This window comes from Amphiura filiformis, chromosome 13 (genome assembly GCF_039555335.1).
Source record: "Amphiura filiformis chromosome 13, Afil_fr2py, whole genome shotgun sequence".
Classification (NCBI taxonomy): Eukaryota; Metazoa; Echinodermata; class Ophiuroidea; order Amphilepidida; family Amphiuridae; genus Amphiura; species Amphiura filiformis.
The window spans coordinates 4,004,011-4,024,186 of NC_092640.1; the positions used below are offsets into that span (position 1 = coordinate 4,004,011).

The 20,176-nt window shown below is 38.0% G+C and overlaps 2 protein-coding genes across 2 annotated transcripts; both read right to left on the reverse strand.

Annotated features, from left to right (window-relative positions):
* Positions 1 to 338: 338 nt before the first annotated feature.
* On the reverse strand, positions 339 to 965 carry LOC140168775 (uncharacterized). Its single transcript, XM_072192185.1, has one exon. It carries the CDS (start codon positions 963 to 965, stop codon positions 339 to 341), a length of 627 nt encoding a protein of 208 aa, XP_072048286.1.
* Positions 966 to 1,497: 532 nt separating this feature from the next.
* Positions 1,498 to 2,394, reverse strand: LOC140168776 (uncharacterized). The gene has a single exon (XM_072192186.1). The coding sequence runs from the start codon at positions 2,392 to 2,394 to the stop codon at positions 1,498 to 1,500; it is 897 nt and encodes a 298-aa protein (XP_072048287.1).
* Between the last annotated feature and the right edge of the window lie 17,782 nt (positions 2,395 to 20,176).

The following is a 20,176-nucleotide window of genomic DNA, read 5'->3' on the forward strand; positions in this document are numbered from 1 at the left end:
CTTCGCGATCAATCACTTTTGAGTCCTCCCAGTTGATAGAGTGATTTGTGGAGGCTACATGATCAGTGATGGCGGATTTGTGAATGTCCGTGACAGATGATTGGCGTTTTGCTCGAGTAAATGGTTTTGATTCAAATTTCTCTACCTCTTTCTGGTGTTCTTTGAGTCGGATACCAAAGGGGCGACCAGTTTCACCAATGTAGGAACTTGGGCAGTCACCGCAGGGTATTTCATAAATGGCTTCCGCTTTCTGTTGAGGGAGAAGTTTATCCTTTGGATGGACGAGCATATTGCGGATGGTACGATGCGGCTTCATGGCTGTGGAAAATCCGTGTTTTTTAAACACCCTGGACACACGCTCGGATACGCCCTCTATATAGGGAACCACAACCATGCCTTTGGTTTTTTTCACTATCATCTTTTCGTTTTGAGGAAAGTTTTGTCTTAGGAGTGGATCTGTCTTTTTTGACTTTATTGATTGACCAATCCGGGTAACCGCACGTGGTCAACGCTTCGCGGATGTTACCCTCCTCTTTTTGTCTGTCCGTTTCCTCGGTAACCAACGCGTCACTCCTGTCTAGCAGCGTTCTAACAACACCCAGCTTTTGATGTAAGGGGTGGTGGGAGGAGAACTGAAGATATTGGTCAGTGTGCGTTTTCTTGCGGTAGATACAGAGTTTCACTGATCCGTCCGGCTTTCTAGTAATTAAGGTGTCGAGGAAGGGAATCGAACCTTCTTGTTCTTGCTCGTAAGTGAACTTGACACTGTTGGTAGGGTCGATGGAATTTAAGTGTTCTGTGAGGTTGTCTACTTCTCCTTTGCGTACTATTTCCAACACGTCATCTACGTATCTTTTCCAGAGACGCGAGCGGCAGGCTACCGGGGCTGTGGAAATAGCTTTCTGTTCTAGCCACTCCATGAATACATTACAAGCAAGGGGGCTGAGAGGGCTACCCATCGCCATACCGAACCGTTGGCGGTAAATATCACCTGAGTAGCTAAAGTAGGCCACCGTGGCAAGACAAAATTTGGTAAGTTCGATGATGTCATCAATGTTGAGGAGTGTTCTGTTTTTGAGGTCTTTGTCTTCGTTTAGTTTTTCACGAAGAACATGAAGAGTGAGATCGATGGGGTACTAGTAAACAGCGCCACCACATCATGTGAATTGAGGATCTCATCTTTTGTAAGGACAATGTCTTTTAGGTCTTCCGCAAGACTTTTCGAATTCAGAACGTGGTGCTCAGATTGGCCAACTATGGGGCTCAAAATATCAGCTAAGGACTTGGCCACGTTATATCCGATAGAGCCTGTAAAGTCCACGATGGGTCGCAACGGTGTTCCGTCTTTATGAATTTTTGGACTTCCATAAATTCTCGGAACATTTTCAGAGGTAGGATACAAAAATTGCTTATCTGCTTTCTTGATTTTATCCTCTCTTTCAAGTCTCTGCAAGATGGAAACCAACTCTCTTTTATGTTTTGCAGTCGGATCCTTGTCTAATTTTTCATATGTCTTGGAGTCGCTAAGGAGGGAGCACATTTTTCTTGAGATGCAGACTTGTCCATGACAACTGTGGCCCTGCCTTTGTCGGCCCTGAGGACCATGATAGACTCCTCTTTCTGGAGTTGTTTGATCGCGGTGCGCTCATCTTTGCTGATATTAGAAGGGGGCACTTTTGCCGATTTTAAAGTGCCAACAATCTCAGCACGCAATTGTGCAGCTTCCGGTTTGGTAAGCTTCCAGCATGCTTTCTCACATGCAACAATGTGGTCATCTACAATTGACGATTGATTTAAATTGTCTGGACTTACCGCGTAACCGAGGCCACGAGCTAGTACACTGTTTTGAGCATCAGACAGTTTATATTTTGACAGATTCTTTACCCATCGCTTGAGTTGGGTACCGCTCAAGTCCAATTTTGCGTCAGAATTGTTCTTGTTTACATTGTTGGTGGTTGATTTTTCTTGCTTTACCGCTAGTTCCTTCAACTTCCGGGTTTGCCGTGCACGTACATGTTGGAACTCACTCTCGCGGGAGTTTTCTACATGGCGCGAGATTTCGCGAGACAGATCTTTGTTTATGTTGTGGGCATTTAAATTGGCGTTTGCGCGGATTTTTTCATCCTCTAAAGTCTTGATTTTGTTGGTAACAACACGAATCCTCTCATTTAACAACGCTTTCTCAGCTTTATTCACAATGTCACGTGCTCGTTTAGTGTTGATCGGGCATTTAAGCTTTAAACTGGTTGGAATAAGACCACTGTGTTTAGCCCGTAGAGAATAGACTCTATGACATCTGAAACGCGATATTTTCCGTTCCGTGTTTTCAAGTGATCGGAGGTCTCTCACTGCGTTTCGTCCATAATTCTCTCTCAAATCTTTGAACAAGTTCATTAGGAATGTTGATATCAACTGTGAATTTTGTTCATTTTGAACAATTCAAGTAAAAACGAAGTTGGTTTCTCCTTGTTTTAGTGACGTTTCTTGTCCTTTTCGGCGGACTCCAGATGGCTTCTTTCAGACTGGCAACTCTTTCGACTGCTTGCGATCAATCACCAGGTTGCGATAGAAGCCATCTGGATCCGCCGAAAAGGACAAGACACTCTAAACAAGGACGAGGGGGCCTACTGCTCAACAATATTTTGACCAACTCATCACGCCCTCTACGGTGCTTCCTGTTGCCTATAAAAGCAAGCAGTCAGAAGTGATGAGTTGCCAGTCTGATGAAGCCACTAGTGTAGTGGTGAAACGTCACTAAAACGTGAGTAAACCAACTTCGTTTTTACTTGAATTGTTCAAAATGAACAAAATTCACAGTTGATATCAACATTCCTAATGAACTTGTTCAAAGGACTGCTTATAGATGTTATACGCGTATTTTATTAGATGTTACACGTAAGGCTTACATTTAATAAAATTTTCAAAAGATACGAGATAAAGTATAATAGTTGCTTAATCTTTTGCTATATGTATGTTACCCGTATAACTTAATCGCTGTCCTTCGTGGTGATCCTCCTTATTGCTATTTCTGTTATTTATTATTATCATTATTATTTCATCGTATAAATTAACAGATTATAATCATAACTTGCCTACTCAAGTCCTCTGTCTCTTCCATACCGCCGAAAGACAAAGATTCCACCATGATGACGCCCCGTCCGTCCTGCTTTACCATCACAATCTATGTAACATTCTACTTGCACTCGATACACTGATTGTTTTACTGTTGCCATTTTGTTAATATCCTGTTAGGAGATTCCTATACATTGCCATAGAGCTAATGCAAGCATTAAACATGCCACTGTTTTATATTGACATGCAGCTATTTAACCATAGATGCTTTAACCATTTTTCAATAGAAGTTGATCTCTCGATGATAAAACATGATATGAATGAGTCAAAAAGCCCACTTGCATTTGACCAGCTACAATTATGCCAAGTGATTGGTTGTATCATAGCAACAACAAAACCCTTTAACAAAACCATTATGATTGCATCAAAACCCTGCACCTGTTTTTACATGGGTGAACGCATATCTGAAATCACTGATGTGCATAACTCCCAAGTGGATCAACGGCTTAACCCATATTATACACAAGGGTAAAAAACCCATTTATACGCCTGGCCAAAAATTTTCTCCCCATTGACAATCTGGTTTTAATTCGACTTCGCTTAATTAAACGCCATTCTAGTTGTAGGCACATCCGATATTAGGCAATACAAAAATACCGTACAGTAAGTAACTGGGAAATATAAATATCTTTGAATGTCAATATCGCACACCGACATCGCCTGGCTAATAATTACTTTGTCAGCAGAGATACTAAAATCAATACCCAGGATCGATACACGTGAATGTACTATGCACGAGTTTGATATGAGACGAAAATCTTTGGATACCGGGGTAGAAAATGATGAATATCTCCCGTAAATGATTTTGTATAAAGAAACCAGATATGGTTCCTTGCACTTGAATATATATTTTGAACAGATATGATAGTCGTTAGCTTGCGTCTTGAGAAAGAAGCTTGCGTCTTGAGTCAAAAACTGACAATAATTCTGATTTATATGTGCCGAATTATATAGCGCAGTGTATAGGCCAATCGTGGAGGTAGTCTAAAAGCATATGACCTATGGCGTACCATGCTCGACTCACACACAGCGAGGTCAGTCACCGGCCTAATCGGGGCTATTGTCAGTAGCCTTAGTCAAATGTCCTTCGGCACATTATGCGACTCAAAACTATTAAACAGGTCGATACAAAATGGCCATGCGTGGCGGTGGTTTCAACCTACCATGGCGATTTCTGCCATGAAGATATCGGGGCGATGACACTGTGTATCAGTTAATATTCGGTAGAAAGGGGTAAAACATTTATTCTTGAAGAGGTTAATTTTTGATATATAATTATACTCGACCCAGGATGCTTACATCTGATTCTGATTACAAGGAAGTGTACATAATGTGATTTTATCATAGGCGTAGATACCGGGGGATGGGGGACAAATCCCCCCAATATATTTTTGCCAGGGGATGGTCCATACAATCATCTCAAATGTTGACGCCTGTATGTGGGTTTCTGACAAAATTTACCTCATATTTGGCCACTTTAGCACCCAAGTGCCAATTTTTGCGAATTAATTCCACTTATGCACTATATTTCATCAGTTTAGCTTCAATGTGGCAAAATTTTTGCTCGCTTCGCGCGCATCTGTACCATAAACTTATTCTGTCGCCAAAAGGGGCTGGGTTCACTTTACTTCAAGAAATTTTTTCCAACCCCATCCCCCAATACCAACAAGAAATCTACGCCACTGGATCTTGTCATCTCATCTCAGCAGCTTGTCTAGGAAGCCAACAATTGACCTTTTCGGTAAATCCCATATTTCCTTGCGGTTATACCTCAGATGTCGTCATTTGATGTCACGTTGATGCGCACGTCGTTTAGCGAACATCGCTACTGTGCATTGCAAGTCGGCGTCACGTCAAATCGATATCTGGGGTATAACCACAGAGGACTCTATGGGTATAACGCAAGGAATTATGGAATTTACCGAAAATAGCCAGGGTATTGTGCATAAATTCAGGATCATACCATTTCATTCTTATTACGTTACGCCTGCCTTAGAGAAATTTAGAATTTTTGACAACTCAAGCCCCCCCCTCCCCCGGTTTCTATCTGTCAGTGAGGTGAATATATGACCGGGTTGTCATATAGACAGGGGCAGTAATGTGACCTATAGACTAATCTGATATGACCTTGTGTAGTTTTGTAAGTTCACAGGAAGTGACCTCTTTTTAAAGCAATTTGTTCACAAAATGTTAATTGTCTAGCAGGAAGCATTGATTTGGAGTAAAATGACAAATTCTCTAAGGGATCTGCAACCCATACTGAGTAAGAAGTCGTACATACTGTTGTAAGTCGATAGTCCGAAGGATCATTAGTCCGAAAAAAACTTAGTTATAAACCCTAACCCTTACCCTAAACATATAAACCGTGACTCTACTCGTTACTCTGCCCTAACCATATACCCTATTAACACTAACCCTAATGTTCATCCAACCCTAACCTTATCCCTAATCCTAATGAAATGATAATATCATAATAACTAAGACGAGATCCAGGATCCTCTAGGGCATGTAGGAAGCCGACTTAACAAGTTGTGTAGCGTTAAGAATCATTTACATAGGATTTTGGAGACATACATTTTATAATTTTATGGAAATATAGAATGCTAGAACAAATAAACATTTTCCTGGAATGTGTACACCATACTCTTTCTGTTCCTATTGATTTCCATACTGAAATAATTCTTAAAATAATGTTCTTTGAAGATTTATGTTGGCATTACTAGAGTCTCTTATTATAAGCAAACATGTAGGCTCATTTCGCATCATGCAAGACAAGCCACGCGTCGTTATATGTGCTGGGATTTGTACCAGGATCTTATAAATTCGATCAACGTATTATGCGTGCTTGTTCAACTGAGGATATTTTGTAAACCAGCAACTCACATAGTAGGCCTACAATGAGTGGAAATCGTTTCCAGTCTCTTCATACACAGTGCCTGGTCTGATGTGCTCTCCTATCATGTCCCACAAAAATACTTTGGAAACGCTGCTATCCGATTCCTTAACTGCATACCATACCTTTCCAAAAAAAACACGTGGCTGTTGTTGGTGTAGTTGACGTTTTCAGCTTCAGCAACAAAATGTGCACTGAGCAACCATGGATTGTTGTTACCAGGGATGCAAATTTTGCGGGAGCGGGGAGCACCGCTCCTAGGAAATGAGAGTCAAAATTGAGGAAATAATGCCATTGGAAGTAAAAAGAAAGAGAGGAAAAAGGAGGGAGAGAGAAGAAAAGAAAAAGGGGGAAGGAAAGGGGAAAAGAGGAAAGAAAAAGAAGAGGAGTGAGGTACAAGATAATAGGGGAGGGCTGTGGTTGTTCAAGAAATAAGAGCAAAAAAGAGGAAGGTGTTGGTATTAGAATATATGGAAATGGGAAATGAGAAAATTTACAATTCATCACCATAGGAGGTATTCAATGTAATTTAACAGAAAAAAAGAAGTTGGATGAAGGCAGGTGAAAACAGGTCACATATCTGAGAAAATTTACAGAGAGGCGGCAATGAGGATTTTATGGGAACAAAAGTCATGAAGGAATTCAGTGTATCAATACTAATGCCACTCAGAAGAGGACAAACTGGAAAATATTGAGGAAATTTAAAAAGAAGAATCATGAACAAGTTGTGCTCCCTCTGACAAAAAAATTAAAGAGGAAATGGGATGTAAAGGAAAATAAAAGGGGAAAGGAGCCTAGTCCCAGCACAATTGACCCCAAGTAGTGTAAAATACCAAATTTACCACATTGTCCTCTTAAATCTTTTTTGCAACACTTAACATAGAGTCGCTCTAAAAATACACGCTATGTTAACATTCTCGTCTTTTGAAGTGCAGAATAAAGCTTTTTTATGCATGGTATGATTGAGGAAATCTTGAGCCTAAAAACCTTGCTCCTGAGGAAGAAATCACAATTTGCACCCCTGGTTGTTACGATGCGTTTTTGTAAGTAAGCATGTTTTAGTGAATATTATTATGTTTAATAACGTTTTCCTATCTTTTGCAGTTGCTTTATAAACGTTGACTACGCATTCTACTTCACCCATGTACTACTGTTAGGGCTAACCATAGCTTTCAACGTATACGTCTTATTCACGTAATGTACCGTCTAACATGTGGGAGAAAATCAAGCAGCACGCGCAACAAACGTAATGAAATGAAGAGGCGAGTTCAGAATGCACTTGGTCTGTCATCTCTCCTCGGCTTGACGTGGATATTTGGACTCTTGTCGCTCATTCACCAAGATGCAGCTCACGTATTCCAAATACTGTTCTGTATTTTTAACTCTCTTCAAGGATTATTCGTATTTACCATGTTTTGCGTGTTTAATAAAGAAGTTCGAAAGATATGGAGAAAATATCTTTGCTGCGGTAAAAGGGACATTTCGCAGAATAAAATGCAGGGTGTACATCTCAGTGGCGCAACTACTGCCAAAGCAGGAACAAACACAGTAAAGGATACTCAAGCGGACACGGCATCATCTCAAATGTACACACAGAAAAAAAGAGTGTTGAAGTGATGTTTTAAAAGAGTCTACGTTTGTCTTGAAGACGACAAGCGACTCCCAATTTGAATTAACCTGACACTAATAAAAAGAGTGTAACCACTTGACTCCTTCAAGAGTCTAATATAGGGACAAACTCCTGACCAGTGGCGTAACTAAACATTTTCATTTGTGGGGAAAGCGGGGGAAAACATAATAGATGAGGGGGCCGGTATCGCTTATGCTGTTTGGGTTTGTAAGCGGGGGAGGGGGGGGGGGGGTCTGAGGAGTCTTGGGATCTGAATGTGTCCCCGGAACAGTAGACTTCTCCGTAGTCCACTTGCCAATTGTGCATACTCTGGCTATTGCATTTAAGCTTAAAACTCTGATTCAATTAATTTGTGCACAATTGATAGATTTTCACATCTGATCTTTTCAGTCACCGTACTCCCTCTGTTTGTTAGCCTGGATTTTTAACTCGGGCTTTCGCGATTAATAAACTGGCAGATTCTAAAATTAGAATTGTTCAGTATTGAAGTACCATTATACTTATGCCATTATGTTGCATTCAATAATATAAGCCTACGTATACTTTACTTTTACTCTCACAAATATAATTATATAAACTTTTTCATAACCATCTTATACTAGTATTTTGATGTAATAAATATCAGTAATATCATGAATAATAACATATTTTTATTTATCAAAAATCGACTATGGCATAGTCTACCGGAACAGTGGCGTAGATTACTTTTTGATATGGGAGGGATGGGGTTGGAAAATTTGTCTTGAAGTATAGTGAATCCAGCACCTTTTGGCGACAAAAGAAGTTTACGGTACAAAAATGCGCGTAAAAATTTGTGTATATTGAAGCTAAACTGGTGACATATCGTACAAAAGTGGAATAAATGCGCGCGAAGCGCGAAAAAAATGCGGTTATTAGGTTAAAATGACCAAATGTGAGGTAAATTAATGATTAATAATTCTCAGATTAAGTAGGCCTATATACTTACCTTTTTCGGTGTTTTTTTTTTTTTTGGGGGGCAGAGGAAAGGGTTAAAACGGGGTGGGGGGGTGGGGGGGGGGGGGCTAGTTATGCCACTGCTCCTGAAACCTACTCCCCATTCCAGGAAAATACAGCACTATTTTTTTTAGATTAAAAAAACATTATCCTGTTTTGCCAAATGAAACATAGCTAAATCCTAATCCTTTAGTTAGTTCTATCTGGCAATAAAAGTCAAATTTTAATAGTTTTGCAATTTGAGGGGAAAATGGTCCAAAAACATGCAATTGGCATGGTTTCTTACAATTGTAGTCACAAAATTGTAAGGCTTGGCACAAGTCTAAGCATTCAAATCTTGAGTATAGGGTAAGAGTTAGCTCATAATTTTAATATTAGGCTACATGTTATTTTTGCTAATCGGTTACGAAAAAGATTAGAAAAAGTGTTTTCCAAAAATTAAAATGTATAACTTGAAATTAGTCTTTGTTCAAGTCTTAGGGCTTGATTGTCACAGAATACGAAAAAGGTCGAATAAAGCCCTAAAATGCATGTTTTTGACCCTTATTTCCAAAATTTGACCAAATATTAAAATTTTACTTTCATTGCCAGTTAGAACTAACTAAAGGATTAGGATTGAGCTATGTTTCATTTGGCAAAACAGGATAATATTTTTTTAATCCAAAACAAGAAGTTGTCTTCAAAAAAGATAAGTCACGGATCAGATGTATAGGCCTAGTACCATAGACTATTATACCTGTGATTATTATATATATAGTCTAAGATAGTACTTTGAGCTAACATTTAATATTCATATCTAACCTACTTTGCACGACAATACATAAGTGATATGAGGCTTAATAATGATATCTGCGTCTTGACTCTGGAAAACAATTTTTAAAGCCACCCACAGGAAACAAATTTGGCTATAACTACGAAGAAAATTGTATCAAAATGTCCACTATTATTCCATGTTGGCAATATCTTAAATTTGTTGAATATAATTTTCTATACAGATACAAGATGCCTAGATCTATGTAAACAAATAGTCTTGGTCTTGCTAGCTTTTGTCAGGGATATTTGTCTCATACTTAACACCAATTAATATTTTGTAACAGAAAATATATTATACAGGTTTATACACACATTGCTGGGTTATTACAAGAATCAATAAACATTCAATTAACTATAGATAATGGACTTAGTTTTGTGCCATGTAGTTTTCTGAAGTAAATCGCCCATTGTGTAGTTTTCAATACAGATAAACCTAATCACAAAGTAAACATTCAGTATGCTGGCCATGATATGCCTACCTAGCTTTGATTAACCAATCAGTTATGTGTATTGTCAGCATGTGATGGCTATAAGCCAATTACAAACATGTTTATATAAAAAAGCTACTCAATTATTACACTCAACAACTCATTACCAAATTTAAGGGATATTTTAGTCCCTGTCATGTGGGCAGGATTTGATAAAGGTATACAAACTAGGGTATGAGATATTAGGAATTATTTCCTAGACTCTTATTACCACAGGGTTGGTGGGCTACAAGCTATTCAAGACACATGACATGTAAGGGATAAACTGTGCATATATATGAGATGTTGGGGCAAGTGGCATCATTTCACTGCCGTGAAAAAAATCGTGCTGTATTTTTCTGGAATGGAGAGTAAGTTTCAGAAACCACAAGTTTCAGAAATATAGACCAAGTTTGAAAAATGTGACAATTCAACGTAAGTTTTTGTTTTATCTTTGGGGCTTTCAAATATGTTTCGTTTTTGTATATTTAAAAAAATACGTTCGGTTTGATTATTATTTAAGCATGCTTGAAGTATAAAATATTTGCACTGCAATTTCCAAATTTCAAATGTAAAATTACATTCATCGCCAAGGTATGTGCGGTAAAGATCTCTGTATACATGTTTGAATATACAACCCCAGCAAACACAAAACGTTTTCGGCATTATTCGCAAAAGGTTAGAAAAGGTTGCTAGAAAACATTTAAATGTCGGGTTATATAAAGGCTATATAAATGGTATAAAACGTTTCCATAACATTCAAAAACATTTTGTGATAACTTACTGCAAACATTCTAACTTATCGTTATTTAAATGGTGACAAAGTGTTTGGCCAAAAATGTTTGCAGAAAATATTTTTCAATAACATTTTGAAAACATTAAAAAAATATTTTTGTAGTGTGTTTTCATACCAAACGTTTTCATGATCTTTATATAACCCGACATTTAATGTTATTAAAACGTTTTAACCAAAAGCAAAAACCCAAAATAAAACCTGTTTAAAACGTTTTAAAAACGTCTTAAAAACGTTTTGTGTTTGCTGGGAACGTGCTTCTTTATAGGGTCTGTGTTAATCGGCCTACCTATTTACATGTTTGCTTTCCAGTAAGATTTATTATATTATTCAGATTTACCTCATTTTATTTATACTACATGTATACCATTACGAATGTTCTAATAGATGTTATGAATTATTGAATATCGTATGAAACTACGGATTTCTGCTTTTCCGTGATATTTACTACTAGCAAACACAAAAATGTTCTTAAAACGTTTATTTAAAAACGTTTTAATAACATTTAAATGTCGGATTTTACAAAGATCACGAATACGTGTTTAAAACGTTATTGTAAAATATTTTGTCAACAGTTAAATAACATTCTGTTAGAATGTTTTGCATCACGTTTGCAAAAATGTTTTATGAATGTTATTGAAACGTTTTCATACCCTTTATACAACCCGACATTTTCCTGTAATGAATTTTTTGATCGACATCAGACTCTTCGGGGTAGCTTCTAGATGCCAGGTGGGTAGGGGTCAAAAATATTGCCATTTTGACCAAAACACATGTGTATGTATGACGTGCCATTCAGAAACTAACAGTTAACAATACTTGAAAATATAATTTTGAATGGTTTTGTCATATACACGATTTTCCACAAGTACAAGTTACATCTGTTTGTACCGTGGGCGCGGCTGTTGTCAGGTCGATGACAGAATAGACACGTAACAACCTTGAATGATAATACAGAATTGTGACGTAACATTCCGTATTGCTTATAGAGGGTATACAATACGACATCACTCATGACAGAGTCATTGTTATTTAAATAAAAGAAAAGAAAATATTTTTTTGCAAACAACAACCCCAGCGGAGACTAAGTTCAGTATTGACAACCTATATTGAAAGCCAAGCCCTTGAAACGATGAAACATAGGTATCGATAATGAATCGAGTTTTATCAGTGTGACACACGTTTGACAGAATGAAGTACTGCATTGAACTTTAACAAGCAAAATATGGAATATAAGCTAATATACGAACACAACACAAGGTACCAATCGTGAGTATAATACAGGGTGTCCTAAAAAAAGAGGCCCCTCATTGCGCCCTCTTTTTCTCCTATTTCAGAAAAGTTGATCAAGTATAATGTTGGTATGTAAAGAAGCCCTTACCCGTTAGCTTTAATAAATCGAAACAATTATTTCAATCGGCTCATAACTTTTGAAGATTTTCCCTTTTAAAGAAATGTATCCGTTTTTCACTCTGTCCACGGAGGAGCTTTGGCTACCTCAAAGATTAAAAAGTGCATATAGAGGAATCCAAATTCACGCATTCCTACACCTGACTAGCAGCCTTTAGTTGGGTAGCCGTCGGCTACAATGCACTCAAAATGTGAAATGATTCGGCCATGGCGGAAATTTTAAACTGCATTCCATCACCCGTTTTACACCTTCCGCGAAAAACACAGGTAGACAAAAGAAAGATTAAAGTTTACAACACAATACAGTTCCCTTCGACAAAACACACAGCTGGTCTATTCGCTGTTGAAGTGACATAATAATCGGATTAACTACACGCGGTATCTATGCATTGATGTACTTGCAAACAAAAGGACTATGTATGAATAGATGCGACGGGATTACCTGCGGAATTATCTCCATATATATTATTAGCTATTATTCTATTAACCCTCCTCGTCCTTGCATCTTCTCTAGGTGCTAGGCGGCTTTTATTTGCAAAATTGGACGCTCAAAACACCAGGTTGGTGCTAGCGGCTACCCAAAGATGTCCGACCAAATCCTGACCATGACTTGGCTCGTTGGATTCGTCTATAGACGAATCCAAATCCACGCATTCCTACACCTGACTAGCAGCCTTTAGTTGGGTAGCCGTCGGCTACAATGGACCCAAAATGTGAAATGATTCGGCCTTGGCGGAAATTTTAAACTGCATTCCATCACCCGTTTTACATCTTCCGCGAAAACGCAGGTAGACAAAAGAATGATTAAAGTTTACAACACAATAGGCCCTACAGTTCCCTTCGGCAAAACGCACAGCTTCTACATGGTCTATTCGCTGTTGAAGTGATTCAATAATCGGATTAACTACACCATATCAAACGCTACAAATGGATGTACTTGTAATAAAAGGACAAAGTATAAATAGATGCGACGGGATTACCTGCGGAATTATCTCTATTGTATTATTCTATTAACCCTCCTCGCCTTGCATCTTCTCTAGGTGTTAGGCGGCTTTTATTTGCACAATAGGGCGCTCAAAACACCAGGTTGGTGCTAGCGGCTACCCAAAGATGGCCGACCAAATCCTGACCATGGCTTGGCTCGTTGGATTCGTCTATACCGTGCATTAATATAAAGCATACCTCGATGATAACTTAATAAAATAACAACTTTATTTTAGGGAATGGGCTTTACCGGTGGGCATATGGGTTATGGGTTATGGATTTTGTTAAGTGTCATTAATTTGGGCGAAATTGATGTGGGATGGGACTTCTTTTGTTATACTTGCAATTACTTATGTTTTTCTCGGTTTTTTCTTACTTTCTTGTTTCTCTCTTTCTTATTTCTCTTTTTGGAATAAAAGGTAGCACAGAAAGGGGATGTGTAGTTTGGTTCTTTTGAAGTGAGTTTACTGTGCTGCTCTGCCCTCTACCTGGTTACCTCCTTGACGAATACAGGTTTCAGCCCTAGTCTCATTGCATCAATTGGGTTGCGTACCAACCTTGTGCGCCGGATACTTGCGAATATAGCAGTACCGGTAATACGTTTGCAAAACTCTTGGATTTTGCCACAAATGATGAAATGAAGAAATCAAGAGGTGTGAGGTTTGGTGATCTTGCAGGCCACTCCACAGCATGACCCATCCCAACCACTCTGCTTGCTATCATTGGCAAGGTAATATTATGAGGACAATGAAAATGACTCTTTTTTTTGAGAAAATGAGACGTTTAAGACGCAAAAAACAACTTAAGCGATGAGTTCCTTCGAACGAGACAGATTTAGCCTAGAAAACAACTGACGTCATGAAATGACTGTGCCTGCTTTGCGAGAAAGGACTATAAACATTCTCCAATGCACAGAACGTATACTGTTGTTGTTCACAGAAAACAAAAACTTCTGAATTAAGTATTACAAATTTAATGGTTTTTAAACATATGGATAAAATCAGCCGCTTCTTTTTTTTATATATTAGTAAATTGTGATATTACAATTCATATACATATCAATATCATGAGGAATATTTGGGCTAAAAAATAAAAAATAATAATTTAAGCTTAGAATTTCAGCGTGATCATATAAACCGTGTTAAGTCCACAAACTCATGTATCTGATTTCCCTGTGGGATATTGCAATGCTATATATCAGTTGGATGAAATATTACAAAGCAAACGCATAGTAACAATACTGTGTGAGGCTTTGTTCCCGAAATGAGAACAATTATAGTCTGCATATTGTTATGCAGCATTGTTATGGTAAATAATTAATAGCACAACTCATTGTTGCTAATGTCAAACTTGTCAAAGTGATTGTGATTGTATGATGAGAGCATGATATAGTGTCCGCTTCATTTACCTACGTCATCAGCCAAATGGGGGAAGAACACGTACGCTTCAAACGGGGGAAGAACACGTACGAGGTTGAACTTTACCCACACAATTTCTCCTTTTTCAGGAGAAATACGCATAAAAAAAATTGCAACGAGTGTCAACTTGTAATAATTATTCTCTTCGAATAGAGATAAACTTGTTTTTGCAATAGACCTGCCCTTTAACTGATTACTGTTATACCACAGTACTGTTATGCAGAAGAAGTCAAGATGCTGCAAAGAGCTGAGAAGGTGGAAGAAGTACAGACTTGACATTTAGTGTGGAATATTTTTCGCAAAATCCCACGATTGGTCTGGACAGAATCGGGCTAACCATTAATTGGGGTGTGTCGGGAGATGGTGTAAAATAATTGTTTGATAGAAAATGTGCTTTCCATACGTTTACATATGGTGTTTATAATGTAGCGAATTTGCCTAAAATGGCGGATTTAGGGAGGCTGAATTTAAACGTTGTAGGGGACACAATTTCGGACATTATGCAACATTGATCAGTTATTATCAAATTTATAGGAGTTTGAGGTGATATTTCCTCAATGTCGTCAGCAAAAAACCCCGTTCTACGGGCCAGACCGACCCAGAATGTCGCGTTTTGGAGATTTTTTTAATATGCCTTTGGTAAAATCAGACGTTTTGAGGCAAATTTAATACTTTTTGCTAAACATTTTTAGAAAATATGTTTGCAAAACAAAAAATCTTCAGATTTTGGTGATATTTTGGGGGTAACTTTAGCCTCCAGAAAAAAAAGGAAAAAAGGAAAAACCGTCCGACCTACCCTACTAATTTCAGCCATTTGCGATATTGGAATAAAGTGGGACAATTTTCAAGTTGACATTTACATTTTTGACTTGAACCAATTTTCTTCAACTCTAATTTCCAGTAAAACGGCGGCATGATCAATGAACTTTGTCTTAAGTTGTTTTTATTCTAATCGGAACTAAATTTCTAAAAATCATCAAGGTATAATCCTCCAGGTACATCAATTTCGATTCCAAACAGGAGACCATAACAACTTTGTCTTAAGTTGCTTTTATTCTAATGGAAACTAATGTTTTTAGAATCTTTTAGGTGTACTAGATTTCGCTTCCAAACAGCAACTTTGTCTTGAATTGTTTTTATACTAATCGAAACTGCAGTTTCTTAGTTTCCTCCAGATGCTACAATAGAATAGCAACTTTTATTGGATTCAAACTAAATAAAGTGTAGAAAAGAACGAAAACATGATGAACATAATGGTTGTTTTATTTTAATCAAAACTATATTTTGAACAGAATGGCAACTTTCTATTGGAATCAAACTATATAAAATTAGCAAATTATCCTGGGATGGGATTTCCCTCTCTAGAATGGTCAACTGATATTCTGTCTCAACTATTGACCAAATATGGCCAAAGAAAACGAAGAAAAATCACCGTTTAATTTGATTGGTTAATTTAAGCGTTTATTTGCACATGACATCTGAGTACATGGAATAAGATACAGCATTCTGATCACAATACTTTATGATCACGCTTTAACTAGTGTGTCCAGAATAAGATTTTTAAGATTCCAAAATATTGTAGAAACAGCTAGAAACGGACAAGAAAGTTGAGGAAGGTTTAATACACCTGCTGAAAGATATGGATGGGAAATCGTCGCGAAGTGGCAAAGTTACCGTGACCAACCCAGTCTTTGCGCATCCTGATATTAGGAGTAACAATAGTGATGCCCGCGAAACGCAAGGTAAAGGCTTTCTATACCAGAACTAAAGAATTCGTAGTTTAGAGAATTATAGGCCTAACTACGGTGCAAAACCAATTAGTTGTGGATGTTTTTTGTTTTGTTATTTTGCTTGTTGTTGTTGTTGTACAGCAATTTGTATTATCAATGGAGGCACTCGAGTTTTAAACATTAAGTGCATCGACACTTGCATCTGTCTATTCCATTTGAAATCCATACACCCCCATATGGAAGACATGACCTTAATCTCCCACACAGAGAGTGTGAATTTCAAATGGGGTTACCTGAATCCGTGACTCCATTTGAAATCTACATCCCCTGTGTGGGAGATTAAGGTCACACAGTGTCATCGCCCCGATATCTTCATGGCAGAAATCGCCATGGTACGTTGAATCCACAGCCACGCATGGCCATTTTGTTCGGACCTGTTTAATAGTTTTGAGACGCATACTGAGCCGAGGGACATCCGACTAAGGCTACTGACAATAGCCTGGTAACTGACCTCTCTGTGTGTGAGTGAGCATGTATACGCCATGAGGTCATCTGCTTTTAGACTGCATCCACGAGTAAGTGTAGCTAGCTTACGCTGCGCTATAGTTCGGCACTTATAAAATCAGAATTTTTGTCAGTTTTTGAGCTCAATACGCACGCTTCTTTCTCAATACGCAAGCTAACGACTATCATATCCTTTCAACACATATGTTCAATTGCAAGGAAAAAAATATGGCTTCTTTAGAATAAAAAAAAACCGGGATATATTCATCATTTTCTACCCCGGTATCCAAAGATTTAACGTCTGAATATCAAATCGTGCATAGCACATTCACGTGTATCGATCCCGTGTATTCATTTTAGTGTCTTTGCTGTACAAAGTAATTATTAACCAGGCGATGTCGGTGTGCCTCAGTGACCGCTGTGCCGGGAGTCGCTGATTTCAGATGGGTGCGGTTCACGTTCTGAACTTGCAATCACTGTGAGATGAGTTGATATGAATTTCCAAAAAGGGGCTATAAAGTAGGCTAAGAAAATCGAAAATCATTCATGAACTTACTTTTCACTTTTAAGTTGTTGTTAACCAGGATAAAACCCTTCTCAGCCAATGCTTTATCTTTTCTGTGGAAAAAAATTTTTTCGCTGTTAGGGCCTATTAATAATGTGTCGACATGATCGAGAGCGAAGCGTGAGCTCAAACTGTCCAGAGGCCTGCCTTGGCCCCCTCACGGTGGGGTCCAAGGACGGCGTATCGGAGTCACCGATGGGGAAAATGTTCTGAAATCGTCCCACTGATCCTCTACTAACATGACTAAAGAAGTTTACTGCGAAAAATATTGCAATTTCAATGCTAAAATGGTCCAAATTGAGAACGCGCGAAAATATTGCAATTTCAATGCTAAAATGGTCCAAATTGAGAACGCGCGAAAAATATTGCAATTTCAATGCTAAAATGGTCCAAATTCAGAACGCGCGAAATATTTTACAATTTCAATGCTAAAATGGTCCAAATTGAGAACAATATTGTGCATATAACAACTTTTGAGCAATATTTTGTCCCGGAATTTCAAACCAAGGAAGCAAACTTGTCTCCCCCCTCCCTCCTGCCGCAGGTCGGTAAGCATTTGAAGGGGACCAGGAGTTAGCTCCTGGATGTGGACCAGGAGACCCCCGGAAGCGCATGCGTTTAGAGGCATCAGGAGAATAGTCTACTTCATAGCCCCCTTTGGAAATTCAGACTTCAATATCACAATAGTTACAAGTTCAGAATGGGAGCCGCTCCCATCCAAAAACCTGCCCTAGTGCGACATTCCAGTGGCGTTGATGAAGGATGCGATGCGGAGGGGCCTGGACGCATTAATATTATTTTTGTCAATCTTGCAAAATCATTTGTTCTTTGACTATTTCGTTCAATACAGTACACTTTCATACAACAACGGATGTACCTATCATGGACCACATCACTAATATTGACAATGTTGAGAGTAGAAGTTACCTTGAAAAATGTCTCAAAAAATACAAGATGTCAGTTATATTCCGGTTTGAAACTATCAGACAATATTTTTAACATTAATACCATCACAAATTCGCAACAAACCCAAATTGTGAAAAAATCACCCCCGGCCAGATTGTTGGCTATTTCTCCAATTACGGCCCAAAAGTGTCTCCTTTTGACATGACACGTCACATAATGATTAGTTAATGAAAAGTGAGTAAATAAATACCGTAACACTTCGTCTATAAGCATATAGATTGTTTTTAATGAAAGCTAAATTAATATCGAAAATATGACAATACAATACATTGGTTTTACAATATAGTACTTATTTGTATATGTTTGTATCGGTAATGTATTTGCTTAAACTCAATAATATTATAAGTTTGTCGACGGACGGCGCCTGCATTAATATAGCTTTAATCAAAAGCACTCTATATGTTTGTAGACGAGGTTTTACTGTACCGTCAGCCTACTACGATAATATATATCTATATATATATTTCTTCTAATACTGTAGAGCTTTCCTTGGCTATTTCTCATGTAAAACTATTGCCTGTGCCTTTAATTTCTTATGTAAAACTTCAAGAGAAGCACATTCCGACCTGCATTGTCAAGTTCGCCACATTAGGCAACGAAAAAAGAAAAACACGTTCTACGGGCCCGACCTACCCAGATTTTCCATTTTTTCCTGTACAAATCCCGACCCAAATTTCTAATATATCAGGATTTTTTTTGTATTTCCCCAAATTGCACAATATTGCAGAATTTACTGATTTGTGGGGTCAATTTTGGTTTCAAGGGGGACGGGTTCTGATGGGGCTATTAATTGCGCGTGGCCCGTGCCTCTAAGACGCTACGCGTACGTGGAGGTACAGCCACATCGTTGCGCGCTTCTGTAGCATCTAGGGCTGTTTCAGTTGTCGACAAGGCTGTTGTTGACAATATTGTCGTCAAAGCAATTTCCCGATTGTCGGCATGCATGGAACAATTGTCGAAAAAATAGTCACAGTCAAGTCGGGGAAAAATAAATAAATAAATAAATAAATGGGATAAAACGAAGACAATTTCTATTTCATTCCAGCGCTTACAATGCGTGTATTAGCACGCCGATCGTATTATTTTCATGAACATTGACGCAACATCACACAGCAAGGACGAACAAAGAAGACGTAAGACAAATAGCAATATGCACACAGTTTATACGTCACTGATTCAATGATTCAATAATACACACGCACTCGATGTGTTTAGCCACCACTCGATCAGTGAACTCTGAATAAAACCGGAGATCTCCGGTTTTATCCAAAAAACTTAAATTTTACTGTAATTAAAGCACCGCAGGCTAAGTCTTTTACATGGTATATTAGTACAGCATTGGGCATTACAATTGTGCAAAAAGTAGATATTAAACAAAAATTTAGGGTGTCACTGCAGAGCAAATCACACATTATCGCTTTAAAAGCTTACACTAGCCAGACTTAAGTATGTGATATTTCTGCATAAATACATATTTGACCAGTAGCTGAAAGTGTACATTCAGCTTACTGTCTCCCTTTCCCCATACTCATTTTTTTTTGCAATGTTGTGAGAATATAATTTAGCAATGATGGCGATGTACGGTGGTCCAAATCAACATTGCAATAGGAGAGCGTAGAAGGGTGTTATACAATTAATGCTTTGGTGTGGCAACCTTTTTCGCCAGGATTGTCTGAATCAGATATAAATAAATCTGAAAATACATTTTCGTCAATAACTTAAGAACGGAATTTTGGATTCACATGAAATGTTCACATTTACCCTGTTTATGTACTCTATACTAATATCATTTTCGCACGGTCTGTGTGTACTATTAAGTATTAAAATGCCCAAATGTTTTGATCATCTATTATTAATAATTGATATACAGGTGCGATAAATTTCCAAAAACTTATC

Excerpts from the sequence above, each read along its gene's own strand:
- LOC140168776 (XM_072192186.1), bottom strand. The coding sequence starts at position 2,394 with ATGAACTTGTTCAAAGATTTGAGAGAGAATTATGGACGAAACGCAGTG.
- LOC140168775 (XM_072192185.1), bottom strand. The coding sequence starts at position 965 with ATGGCGATGGGTAGCCCTCTCAGCCCCCTTGCTTGTAATGTATTCATG.